The sequence below is a fragment of the Prunus dulcis genome, chromosome 2 (assembly GCF_902201215.1).
Source record: "Prunus dulcis chromosome 2, ALMONDv2, whole genome shotgun sequence".
In the NCBI taxonomy this organism is placed as follows: Eukaryota; Viridiplantae; Streptophyta; class Magnoliopsida; order Rosales; family Rosaceae; genus Prunus; species Prunus dulcis.
In genome coordinates this window covers 16,872,740-16,886,035 of record NC_047651.1, presented here as the reverse complement: position 1 = coordinate 16,886,035, position 13,296 = coordinate 16,872,740, and the positions used below count along the sequence as shown (strand labels likewise).

General features: G+C 39.1%; 1 protein-coding gene and 1 pseudogene across 1 annotated transcript; both read right to left on the bottom strand.

The window, feature by feature from the left end:
- Nucleotides 1-6,086: 6,086 nt before the first annotated feature.
- Nucleotides 6,087-7,993, bottom strand: LOC117617482 ((+)-neomenthol dehydrogenase-like). The gene is given in 5 exon segments (XM_034346865.1): nt 6,087-6,675; nt 6,678-6,705; nt 6,893-6,967; nt 7,561-7,807; nt 7,886-7,993. Coding segments are annotated over 5 exon segments (882 nt in total). The 5' UTR covers nt 7,906-7,993; the 3' UTR covers nt 6,087-6,163.
- A 368-nt stretch (nt 7,994-8,361) lies between these two features.
- LOC117617478 lies at nt 8,362-10,382 on the bottom strand (annotated as a pseudogene).
- Between the last annotated feature and the right edge of the window lie 2,914 nt (nt 10,383-13,296).

The window sequence follows — 13,296 nt, the reverse complement described above, 5'->3', positions numbered from 1 at the left end:
ACAGCAGTTGAGAATTGCGATGCCATTTTTGATAAAAATCAGACGAGCTCTTAATGCTGCGAGGAGCTGAGAATATTATCTGTGAATAGATGGATACAAGATGCCCTTTTGGATATCTTCATCTGTTATATATGAAGCAAGGCTGGACAGAATGATTGTGTCAGAAATTAATTTCAAACTTCAAGCGATGTTCACCTCTAGCATTTCTTATTGTAATGACACTTATCAAACGAGAGTTTCTTATATGGAAATTTTACTTATATGTGAAACAAGAAACTCCAAGTTGCAATAATGCAAATTAGTACTTGGTCCTGAGGCACCATGGTTGTCTTATGGGAAGGTTGTGGATCTTTGATAATGCTATAAATACATGTCTTAATCACGGACGTGGTACAAGCATTGTTGGAGTTCTTAATTAACTCATGTAGACATGTGTGTGTACAACATGGAATCGGTATCCTTCAGTAAAGAATAAGAATGCTCGGAAAATATGATTAAGCAAATCTGATATCAGAGTATTCGGTATGACCTAGAAAGATGTTCTAGTCATACTAATACAAATCATATAAGACTTGACAATCTCATTAGGGTTTCACACGCACCATGCCCTAGCAATGAGATTAAGAGTATTGTAATAGGGAAAGACCGTATTGCATTGTAATTCCAACTGAATAGGTTCTCTACTTATTCTACTTAGCTTGGATATCCATGACATACTGCTAGGTGTCACTCATGGATGGTTGAAGCCCTAAGAACTAATGATCCTAGCTAATATGGAGAATTAAATGGGGGTTTTAATTCACAAATCAATTACAAAGAGTTCAAATTGCCCACGACCTTGCTAATTAGAACCTATTGGATCGCACACTGTTAAACTTGAGTTATTTGAGAAACCGTTATGGAGATGATGAATTGAATAGATCGATTAAGCTTAGTTAATTTGTTAAGACAAAATTAATTATGGAATTAATTTAAATGACACGTAATGTTGGAATAGGCTTTAAACGGGGAATTTTGAATTCTAGGCTCATTGGGCTTTATGGGTTGTATGACAACTTAAACAAAATTGAGCCCAAGAGGCCCAATTTCAAGAGATAGGCGTTCATATGGGCTTTTGATTACTAGAGTCAACTTGTTGACTCAAGTAAAAGATGACTATCATTTTTTTGAAGCCTTATGGGTCATTAGTGAAAATCAAGAGAGAGAAAGAAAGCTCCAGTATTCCAAAAGTCTCTCTACACTTTCATACTATCTTAGTGATGGATTACTAGCATCATCCACTCACTAAACTCACCATCTTCTTCTCAAGCTCTAGTTGGTGAAGAGACTTAGAGGTTACCTATTTTGGTGACTTTTGGAGAACCTCTCAAGTTAGAGTTTTTGAAGGAGTCATTCAAGCTTCAACAACTTTGGTGGAATTCGATCATAGGGTTGAAAGCAAGCACCAAAAATAACTCCTCCTTCCAATCTTCTTAGAAGTAGGTTCTAGGAAAATAGTACAACCATCACTTGGCTTAAAAGATTCATGGGAAAAAGTTTGTTGTTGAACTCATAGATGCATGCTTAAGCTTCCCTTGCCATGATTTTATTTATCTATGTTGATGTTCAAATGAAACTCATGATTTTCTATAGGTTTTCTTCACTTTTACCCATCTTTACAGGTTTGGCTAGTTACTCTGCAATTGGGACTGCAAATTTGGGTGATGTTGGTGTCCGTCCTAACAAACCTATGGAGATTGGTCAAGTGGAATGAAAGGACCCGCCCCGAATTTCCCAAAACCCGAGGCGAATCCTGTGGAAATTCTCGACATCACCCCGATGTCGGGTCCACTTCTAAAGTTATACCCTTTTTCCCAAAATGGAATAAGGGTACGAGACTTTTTGCCGAAATTTCGGCAGAGTCTCCCCTGTAAATTGAACATTTCCCAAAATTACAACCTGCATAAAAACACATTTAATATCCACAACTGGCAGCATGCACAATATAATTTCATGCAATTCACATAAACGGTCTTTGGCCTTCCAATAATTCTCAACTACCAAGCATGCTAGCAAATCAATTCATGCCTTAAACAAGGCAAACGATAAATTCAAATATAAATTATGACTACTAAATTTCAACATACATCATCTAACTTTTCCAATTTCAACATACGAGGTTTTAACCTCCTAACACAATCACATCTATGTCCGCGGCTGCACCTAATAACCTTAGGTACCCTCACTAACCCTCACTCAGGGATCAAGCCACACATAGTTCTTCCATAAAACCTAATTCCACACATAGGCAATATCTTATTTCATTTCTCTGTATTTCACATAATCTCCCCATACGCCGGTACTACCAACGCCACGTATGGGGCCTGTCAACACGCCGGATAACCTACGCCATGTGCGACCATACCATACTATCACAATATCTCCCCATACGCCGGTACAACCAACGCCACGTATGGGGCCTGTCTCAACGCAGGATAACCTACGCCACGTGAGACCTGAACATCATATCGCAATATCTCCCCATACGCCGGTACAACCAACGCCACGTATGCGGTCTGTCGACACGCCGGATAACCTACGTCACATGCGACCTCACCATGTTATCACAATATCTCCCCATACGCCGGTAGAACCAACGCCACGTATGGGGTCTGTCTCAACGCCGGATAACCTACGTCACGCGAGACCTCAACATCATATCACATATCTCCCCATACGCCGGTACAACCAACGCCACTTATGGGGTCTGTCGACATGCCGGATAACCTACGCCACATGCGACCTCAACATATTGTCACGTAATCTCCCCATACGCCGATACTACCAACGCCACGTATGGGGCCTGTCCGCACGCTGGATAACCTACGCCACGTGGGACCTAACTTTCACAGGGTGGTACTTAGGGTAGTGCTTATAGCACTTCAACTTAGGGTAGTGCTTATAGCACTTCAAACTGACATACTCTCACTTATCTAGACTTATTTCTAGACCCACGATCATTCACATAAACATAAAGTTCATAATTTCCATTATTAAAATAATATCTAAAAGTTTCCTACAATGATAATAAACACTTTAAAAATCTCAACCTAGTCAACATAGCTCAACAACGCTTAAGACCTGTCATTACGGTCATTATAATCCTCCTAGGAAGGTAAGACTACCTCGGAAGGCTCACTGTCAACCAAGGGTCAAACTACCCAATCTTGGTCAAACTGGCCCACGGGGCCCATGACCTCCAAATTCCAATCCGAAGGTTCCTAGGGGTTCTATAAGGTATAGGACACTCGTCCTGCAAGTTTAGTCCAGATCGGACGGTCAGATCGCTCATGATCGCACGATCTGACGGTTAATATAAACATAAACTTTAAATTATTAAATCAGAACATTTGAGGCTCCGAATCACGATCCGTGAATTCCTACACGATCCTAGAAATACCCAGATTAACATATATTAAATTCAAGACCATCCAACGGTCCCAATCTATCGAACCCGGATAACGCACAATAGGTGGTATCCCTTTCGATAGTCAAACGACATCCGAATTGAGATCCGCGAAATCCTACGCACTCATGAAAACCTAAGGATCTCATTGAGACAAAGTGTAACTTCACTACCCTCGCCCACGCGCCGGCAACGCTGGGTGCCCAAAGTGATTACGCATCGTCGAAAAATCTCAAAATCACGGCTCCAAACTCCAACCCTAGATATAACACCCTATTTGGAGCCACTTTTGTTCCTGGACCTACCCCAAAAACTGACTGGAAGTGGCCGAAATCGTGATCCCAAAATCGGCCGAAATCCAATTCAAAAATCGAGTTACCTATGTTCAAAATCGATGCAATCCTACCCAACCATCAGCTAGAGCATGGAAAATAGGTAAAAATCCATACCTTACTCGTCTGAATTGGTTGCCAGAGGAGAGAGATCGAGCTCCTTGAATTTTGGGTTAAAACCAGTCGGATTTTTGCATTTTTCGGCTATCACAGGTGGTTCCAGGGGCTGAAATTGGTCGGGATGGGAAGAGGGAGGTTGCCCGGTTCTTTTGGACCAGTGCCACCCCAAGTGGTGGCCGGATGCAACAGTGGTGGCCCAAAAACCACCGCGGTGAACAATAACAGGGGGTCTGTTTCTGCGCACAGGGAGAGAGAGAGAGAGAGAGAGAGAGAGAGAGAGAGAGAGAGCGAAAAATCTGATTTTTATAAAAATCTCATTTCGAAATAATTACGATTGTGCCACTGGGTTTCTTTCGACCATATCTCTCTCGTTACAACTCCGATTCGAGCCCACTACGTGTTTACGAACTCATCTCAGTACGACCTATCCAAAAATACTAGTCACTGCCCCAAACTCTCTCCGGGTAAGAAAATGACCAAAATACCCCTATCTCAAGGGTAAATTTGTAATTTTCCTTAAATAATTTCAATAAGGGGTTTAATTTGGAGTCGGGGTGTTACATGGAATCTCCTAGGAGCCTTCCTTAATGTGTTCTTGAAGCATTCCTTAATGTGTTCTTCGAGCATTCGTGGCTTGGCATCTGGCGAATGCTCTGGTGCTTGATCCTTGTATTCAGGTTAAATGGCTAGACCAGTTTTGTTATTGTTGCGTTGCGTGGTGTTTTCTTCTTTCTCCTCTTAGCTAATCTTTGATTCTCCACCTATCTTAAGGACTACATTTTCATAGGAGGTTTCTTTGTTAGTGTTGAGATGATACAGCGTGTTTGAGGGCTTTTTTATTTTATTTTCTTTCCTGGCCTGTTTGCATGATTAGTCTGTTCTTTGTGTTGTTCCTTGCATATTTCTCTTCTTTCATCACCAATTGCTATTGGAGTTGGCTAGAGATGGTGTGCTTAGTGGATGTTTTCTTTCTCCTTGGTGTATTGTGTTCTCTGCCAGGTGCTTTCAATGTCTTGTGGCTGTGCAAATGTGATGTTGGACGAAGTGTGAAAAATTAATTAAAATAAAGTGGAGTAGATCAAAGTTGTAAGAAAATCATGCAAGAGAGGAAAATTCCAATTAAATGTCAATTATGGCGCTAGGAAAAGAAGGAAGGCGTATCGTTGGGATTTTCTAATTGATTAAAGAAGTTTGAAGCAATTATGATTCTGTTAAGATTTGTATCTAATTTAATGTTTTATTTTATATTTGGAAGAATAAGTTATCTATTAGGATATTATTTTGTTATTATGATTTTAGCTATGATTTTTATTATTTTCTTGTTAGGTAAGTTTAGGAATATGCTAGAACATAGGGTTTCCTACTGTTTTAGGGTTTCTTTGTTTTCTATTTAAGCCAACTCATGACATTGTATTTGTCAGTTTATTCATCTTATTTTTAATCAATATATTTGAGGTTTACTCAATTTCTCTGATGGATTTCAGTTTGTTGGTGGATTCCCACATTGTTACTTGTAGGGTTATCATTCGATTTCCCTATCCCTATATCTCGCTGCGTCAAAAGGACTATAAATTCATAGCATGACTCTTTTGGCAATTGGATTGTGTTATAGTGTTCTCGTCGGAGGTCTAAGTGTCGGTTTGCTGTTTTCTTTTATCTTGCTATAGCATTGATCATGCGTGACTGTTCCAGACTCTCTTATTAGTCAATGATATAAGTGATACTCTTTCCTATCCTGGAGTTTGTCCCTCAACAATTAATGTTTTAACTAGGTCACTGTTTCGTGTCATTCTATATACGCTACTTTGATTCTATGAATGAATTCCATTTCTAAAAGAAAAAACTCCTTGCGTATGTGATCCAGATGCGACTGCCTTACTCAATACTCTTTAGCCTTTATTTGGCAACGTTGTCTCTCTTCTCAAAACGCAAGGAACTTGCATGCATCACAAGATGCTGCAGGAAAGAACAAGGAGTAGTCACCTAGGACAGCCAAGTCTTTCCCCTAAAACCAAAGGGGAAGGTATCAAGTCAGCAGGTAGCTTCCAGTTAGGTCAGAAACACCTGACCTTTTCTTTTGTTATTTAAACAGTGTGCATGGTGAAATTTACATAGATAAAACATCATATATGCCATCCTCTTATTGAATGTAGAAAGAACGTCAAAAGGATCTGTTGGTGTCCAAAACAATTAAAATTACATTACAGTACAAGATGTTGCCCAATAAGCGAATCGTATGAAATTTGCATAAATGGATCTTCTTCAATCAAAGATCCGACACTTCATTGTGAACAAAGAAGGAGCCAGTAGGGCCATCATTGGGCAGCAATGCTAACTTCACAACCCTGGAACCACCTTCTTCGACAGGCAAGAAGCCGGCATTGAAGTTTATATCTGTTTTGACAAAGCCAGGGCAGACCGAATTGATACGAAAATTGAGGTACTTCTTTGCTAAAATCCTTGTATATGCGTTTAGTGATGCTTTTGAGACTGTATAGGCAGGCATAGAAGAAGGCCAGCCCTTCCTTTCAAGTGAACCCTCCTTGAAGTCTTTTAGAAGCTCGGTCAGTACCTCATCTACTCTCTCTTCTGTTAGGTTTTCAGCATCAGTAAAAACTCCTCTAGCCCGATCGCTTGGTATCTTCTCTAACTTCCCCATGGAAGATGAAACATTAACAATTCTCGGTGAGTCAGATAACTGGAGGAGTGGGATAAGTGCTTCAGCTGTTCTTTTAGCACCATAATAGTTTATTTGCAAGCATTCTTCTGTTAACTCATTAGTTTACTCAAATCAACTTCTCCTCTTTCCTGCATCAGTAAAAGCAAACTTATTATTATGGTGCCTATTGCCCACCACTTACACACCCACCCCAAACAAGAAAAATGTTGATTAAAGTTTGCCAAACCACAGATCAGTTTAAATTCTCACTTTGTCACATTCATTGAAGCTTTTAGTTTTTGATAGCTATTGATAAAAATTACGCAAAAAACTTACCATGGCACCAGAGGCTACAGCAGCTTTTAAAGCATCACCATCTACTATGCTTCCACCAATCCCTGCATTGTTCACCTGTGCAGAGTCCAACTGTTTCACTATCTGTTTTCTTTTAGCAAAGAAAAGAAGAGACATTTTTTTATAGAAAATGAAATGAAAAGAAAGTTGATACAACCATACTGTTTCACTATCTGTTTCACTATCTGATTACTCTGACAATCTCTTTGTTGTTACAACCATACTATTACCAACCATAAAGGCCAATGCCTTTAAAGAAGCACAATAATTATGCTACTTTGCCAAACCCCTCAACTCCAGCCACTGATCTTACTAGGGTACTTGTAAATTGTACAGAAAGGGATTATATCATATATGAAAAGATTCCAAGAAACAAAAACAGAGTGGCAGACATAGAGTTAGATTTGAAAGTAAAACCTTCCACAACTGGTAATGTGAAACTTGTTTTGTTCTCCAAAAAGCCTAGGACTTCTAATTATTTCAAAGATTAACTTCTTGATGATATTATTAAGCTAGTTATTACTTGGTTTGCTATTTTTATTCTCCAATGCCATATTTCTTCTCCTTCCACTAAATCGCATTTGGATTACGAGTTAGATTCAAAAGACAAACTTTTTTCAAGAAACCTGCAGCTATGATCATATACATACCAAGATATCGAGTTTCCCAAACTGGGTTTTGATGAAGTCTGCCAAGGAAGCAACAGTAGCAGGGTTAGCTACATCAAGTTGATGAAAAACCACTTGACCAGAGAGGCCAGACTCTTTGAGTTTCTCAACAGCTTCAAGCCCCCTCTTCTCATCTCGGGCAGTTAAGACTACGGTGAACCCCTTTGAGGCCAACTGCCTGATAGTTTCCAATCCTATGCCTTTGTTTGCTCCAGTAACAACTGCATACCTGAGAAAACAAAACACAACAAATTCAGAACACAAAAATAGTGAGAATTGTTATGAAAGCAGTACTTTAAAGTGCTACCTCTTTGTTACTTCTGCCATTGATAGATTCGAAACGGGACGGTCTGTGAAAATTGAGACGTGTATTAAACAGCAAGAGCCTTCTTTTCTTTTATAATGAAATGTTCTTCAAAAGCCTTTGAATTCTGGGGATCATATTCAGATAAATAATGGGGGCGTGGTGACGCAAGTGCACACGTTGTTGAAGAATTTTGGTGGTGGCAGTGGCAAGCAGTTTCGCATGCAAGACTTTCAGCCCAGAAAATTTCTAATTGACTAATAATATCCTTGTACAAACATGGATATTAATTTACTTGTGACAACTTTCACCTTTTGATAGCAAAAAATCTTAAATAAAACCGCCGCACCGGTAAAACACTTAAATAAGGGTGAGACTCCTCTGAATGTGGGTCCTAACTCTTTGTGAGTGTGATTTCGCATGCGGCTGCCTTACCCAAGACTCTCTCCCCTTTATTGGAACAAGGAGAATGCTGCTTCGTCAAACCCCTTAATTCCAGCCACTGATCTTTCTAGGGTACACAACAAGCATGATCCTTCAATCAATATACATACCAAAATACTTAAAATTACATTACAGTACAAGATATTGCCCAATAAGCGAATCGTATTAAATTTGCATAAATGGATCATCTTCAATCAAAAATCTGACACTTCATTGTGAACAAAGAAGGAGCCAGTAGGGCCATCATTGGGCAGCAATGCAAACTTCGCAACCCTGGCACCACCTTCTTCGACAGGCAAGACGCCAACATTGCAGTTCATATCTGTTTTGACAAAGCCAGGGCAGACCGAATTGATACGAAAATTGAGGTACTTCTTTGCTAGAATCCTTGTATATGCGTTCAGTGCTGCTTTTGAGACTATGTAGGCAGGCATAGAGGGCCAGCCCTTACTTTCAAGTGAACCCTCCTTGAAATCTTTTAGAAGCTCAGTCAGTACCTCATCTACTCTCTCTTCTGTTAGGTTTTCGGCATCAGTAAAAACTCCTTTAGCCCAATCGTTTGGTATGTTTTTTAACTTCCCCGCTCCAGACGAAACATTAACAATTCTCGGTGAGTCAGATAACTGGAGGAGTGGGATAAGTGCTTCAGCTGTTCTTTTAGCACCATAATAGTTTATTTGCAAGCATTCTTCTGCGAACTCATAAGTTTCAGTCACTAGTTTACTCAAATCAACTCCTCCTCTTTCCTGTATCAGCAAAAACAAACTTATTATTATGGTGCCTATTGCCCGCCACTTACACAACACTCCAAACAAGAAAAATGTTGATTAAAGTTTGCCAAACCACAGATCAGTTTAAATTCTCACTTTGGCACATACATTGAAGCTTTTTTTAGTTTTTAATAGCTAGCTATTGATAAAAATTATGCAAAAGACTTACCGCGGCACCAGAGGCTATTACATCTTTAAAAGCATCACCATCTAATATGCTTCCAAAAATCCCTGCATTGTTCACCTGTGCAGAGTCCAACTGTTTCACTTTCTGTTTTCTTTTAGTAAAGAAAAGAACAGATTTTTTTTTTTATAGAAAATGAAATGAAAAGAAAGTTGATAGATCCTATGAGTACTCTGACAATCTCTCTGTTTTTACAACCATACCAACCACAAAGGCCAATGCCTTGAAAGAAGCACAATAATTATGCTACTTTGCCAAACCCCTTAATTCCAGCCACTGATCTTTCTAGGATACTTGTAAATTGTACAGAAAGGGATTTGAAAGTAAAATCTTCCACAACTGGTAGTTATGTGAAACTTGTTTTGTTATTCAAAAACCCTAAGACTTCTAATTATTTCAAAGATTAACTTCTTGATGATATTATTACGCTATTTATTACTTGGTTTGCTATTTTTATTCTCCAATTTCATTTTCTATATGATTCCATATTTCATCTCCTTCAATTAAATCGCGTTCGGATTAAGAGTTCAATTCAAAAGACGTAAACTTTTTCAAGAAACCTGCAGCTATGATCATATACATACTAAGATATCGAGTTTCCCAAACTGGGTTTTGATGAAGTCTGCCAAGGAAGCAACAGTAGCAGGGTTAGCTACATCAAGTTGATGAAAAACCACTTGACCAGAGAGGCCAGACTCTTTGAGTTTCTCAACAGCTTCAAGACCCCTCTTCTCATCTCGGGCAGTTAAGACTACGGTGAACCCCTATGAGGCCAACTGCCTGACAGTTTCCAATCCTATGCCTTTGTTTGCTCCAGTAACAACTGCATACCTAAGAAAACACAAACACCAATTTCATAGAAACAAAAACAATTAAAGGGATTGGAAATCGGACAAGGAAACAAAGCATAAAGAAGTCTAGAGTGCTACCTCTTTGTTGCTTCTGCCATTGATAGATTCGAAACGGGACGGCCTGTGAGAATTGAGACGTGTATTAAACAGAAGGAGAGCCTTCTTTTTTTTTTTAATAGTGAAATGTTCTTGGAAGGCCTTTGAATTTTGAGGTTCATATTCAAATAAATAATAAGAAGTAGAAAATTGTTGATTCTGTTGTAAAGGATGTAGATGGAGCCCACACAAAGAAAATAAGAAAATGATAGTTAAAAGGAAAATGATGATGTTGGGAGAAGAAGACTTTGGAGATGCACAGGAAGTCACCCAATTTGCCTATAAATAGGCTTGCTCATTCAGTTGTAGAATACGGTATCCAAAGAGAAAATAGAGAGAGAGAAATTTGAGAGTGTGAGAGCTTTATCTTAAAAGAGTTTTATCAGAGCGAGAAAGTTCTGTCAGTGTAAAAACCACAAGAGCAAATACAATTCTACTCAATGCGAAAACAAAGTGAGAAGGATCATTCACCTCTAAAGTATTGCAAATCAGATGCCATATGAATTCAATGATGCAACAAATATGACAAAATCACATATCATATCCCAGCTGCAAATGCACCTGCAAGGATTGATGTCCAAATGGACAAAACAATGTGCCAACAAATTATTCATCTATTGCATGCCTGAAGCGTGGCAGACCATTAAGCTCAAAGAATTCAGTCCCTCGAAAAAGGAAGTGGATGGCAAAAATGAATCCAAATGAACTAAATGGAGAGCCCACAATTCATAATTCAAATGCCCTCGAAGAGGTACAGGTAGAGGTGTCAAACGGGCCGCTCCGGGCCGGCCCATCTTATTTAAACTTGTGCTTTTAACGTTTTCGTGTCAGGCCGGGCGGCCCATTTACTTTATTGGGTCCTGCCGTGCCGGCCCATTTAGTAAAATCATTTATCCCAGCCCCGCCTAAAGCCCATGTCCATATTGAAACGGGCCGGGCCGGGCTTGTGCCGTGGCCTTGCTCGTGCTCGTGCCATACTCAGGCCTAAGAACCAATCCATTTAATTTGAATTTTTTTCACTTGATTTTTTTTTTCCACTAGATAATTCAAATTATAAACATTAAATATATAATTGGAGGCAAGAAATGATAAACTATTTGAAAACATTAATCAATCAAGCATCCAAACAATATGAAATGGCGGAGGGAAAAAAGTGTCCAACTTCACAAAGTCCACTTCAACTTTTCATTTTTAAACAACTTATTATTTTATATGTGAAAAAATGTCTTGCTTTGATTATAACAAAAGCGTATATGTCACATGTACTGATTAGATATCAAGTCCAATGTTGTTTAATTAATTTGTAGTTGATATTTTTAATTAATTAAGGACCCAAGTAATTTCCCTAAAATGAAAGACATCATATATATATTTATGATTAAATATATATATATATATATATAAACAATGACATTAGATGTCAAATTATTGCATTTTGACTTTTGAGAAAGAAAAAAAGTTAAGTGGGCCGTGCTTGGGCTCGTGTTTGGGCTCGTGCAGTGCTTGAAGCATGCTCGGGCCAAGCCCGGCCCATGTCAGGCCATGGGCCGGTCCGGTCCATTGGATCTCATTTTTTGATCCCGGTCCGGCTTAAGTTTTCTTGCCGTGTCGAGCACGGCCCAATAATATTCTTGCTCGTGCCGTGCCGTGCCTCATTTAAACGGGTTGGGCTAGTGCCGTGCTGGGCTGGCCCGTCCCATTTGACACCACTAAGTACAGGTACTTCCTAAAAGGGAATGTGTCCTTGGTGAGACAAGCGCCCCTGAAGTGGCAGAGGTACCTGAAAGTCAAGAAATCTCCATAAATTATACATCCACTAATGAATTGTAGAATATAAATAAGATGATCATCGATGATATATTTGCATTCTAAGTGGCTACTGAGATCATAAAAGATGATGATGTTGAGCCTTACTCCATTGATGAATGCACACAGAGACAAGATTGCCCTAAGTGGAAAGATGCAATCCAGGCATAATTAAATTATTTGGGAAAAATGAGTGTTTTTGGACCTATTGTTCCAACTCCACCCAATGTGAACCCTGTAGGTTACAAGTGGGTATTTACAAGAAAGGGCAATGAGAAAAATGAGATTGTAAGGTATAAAGTGCGACTCGTTGCGCAAGGTTTTTCACAAAGGCCTAGAATTGATTATGTGGAAACATATTCTCCCGTAATGGACACAATTACGTTTCGTTACTTAATAAGTTTGGTAATTTCAGAAAAACTTGAGATGAGACTTATGGATGTCATTACCGCATATCTGTATGGGGAATTGGATACAAATATATACATGAAAGTCCCAGAAGAGCTTAAGCTACCTGAAGCAGCCAGGAATAAACCACGAGGCATGTTCTCAGTTAAATTGAGAAGATCATTGTATAGGCTAAAACAATTTGGGCGAATGTGGTACAATTGTCTCAGTGAGTATTTACTAAAGGAAGGATACATAAATGATCCTATTTGTCCATGTGTGTTTATTAAGAAATCAGAGTCTGAATTTGCGATTGTGGCAATATATGTTGATGACATGAATCTAATTGGAACTCCTGAAAAGCTCCAAAAAACTGTTGATTATCTCAAACGCAAGTTTGAGATGAAAGATCTTGGAAAGACAAAATATTGTCTTGGTTTACAGATTGAGCACAATGCTAATGGAATTTTGGTGCGTCAATCAAAAAGTATTGAAGAAGTTTGGCATGGATAAAGCCATTCCACATAGCATCACAATGGTAGTTCGGTCGCTTGACACTAAGAAAGATCCATATCATCCAAAAGAGGATGATGAAATGGTTCTTAGCCTAGAAGTACCATACCTTAGTGCGATAGGTGCTTTATTGTACTTAGCACAATGTACCAGACCAGACTTAGAATTTTCAGTGAATTTGTTAGCAAGATACATCTCTTCTCCAACAAGCCGACATTGGACTGGCATCAAACATATCCTACAATATCTTTCTTGGACAATAGACATGGGCTTATTCTATTCCAGTGAATCGACCAATGCCCCAAGTATTGTTGGATATGCTATCACATGAGGATACATCAAGGGTGACAGGACATAGAGCTT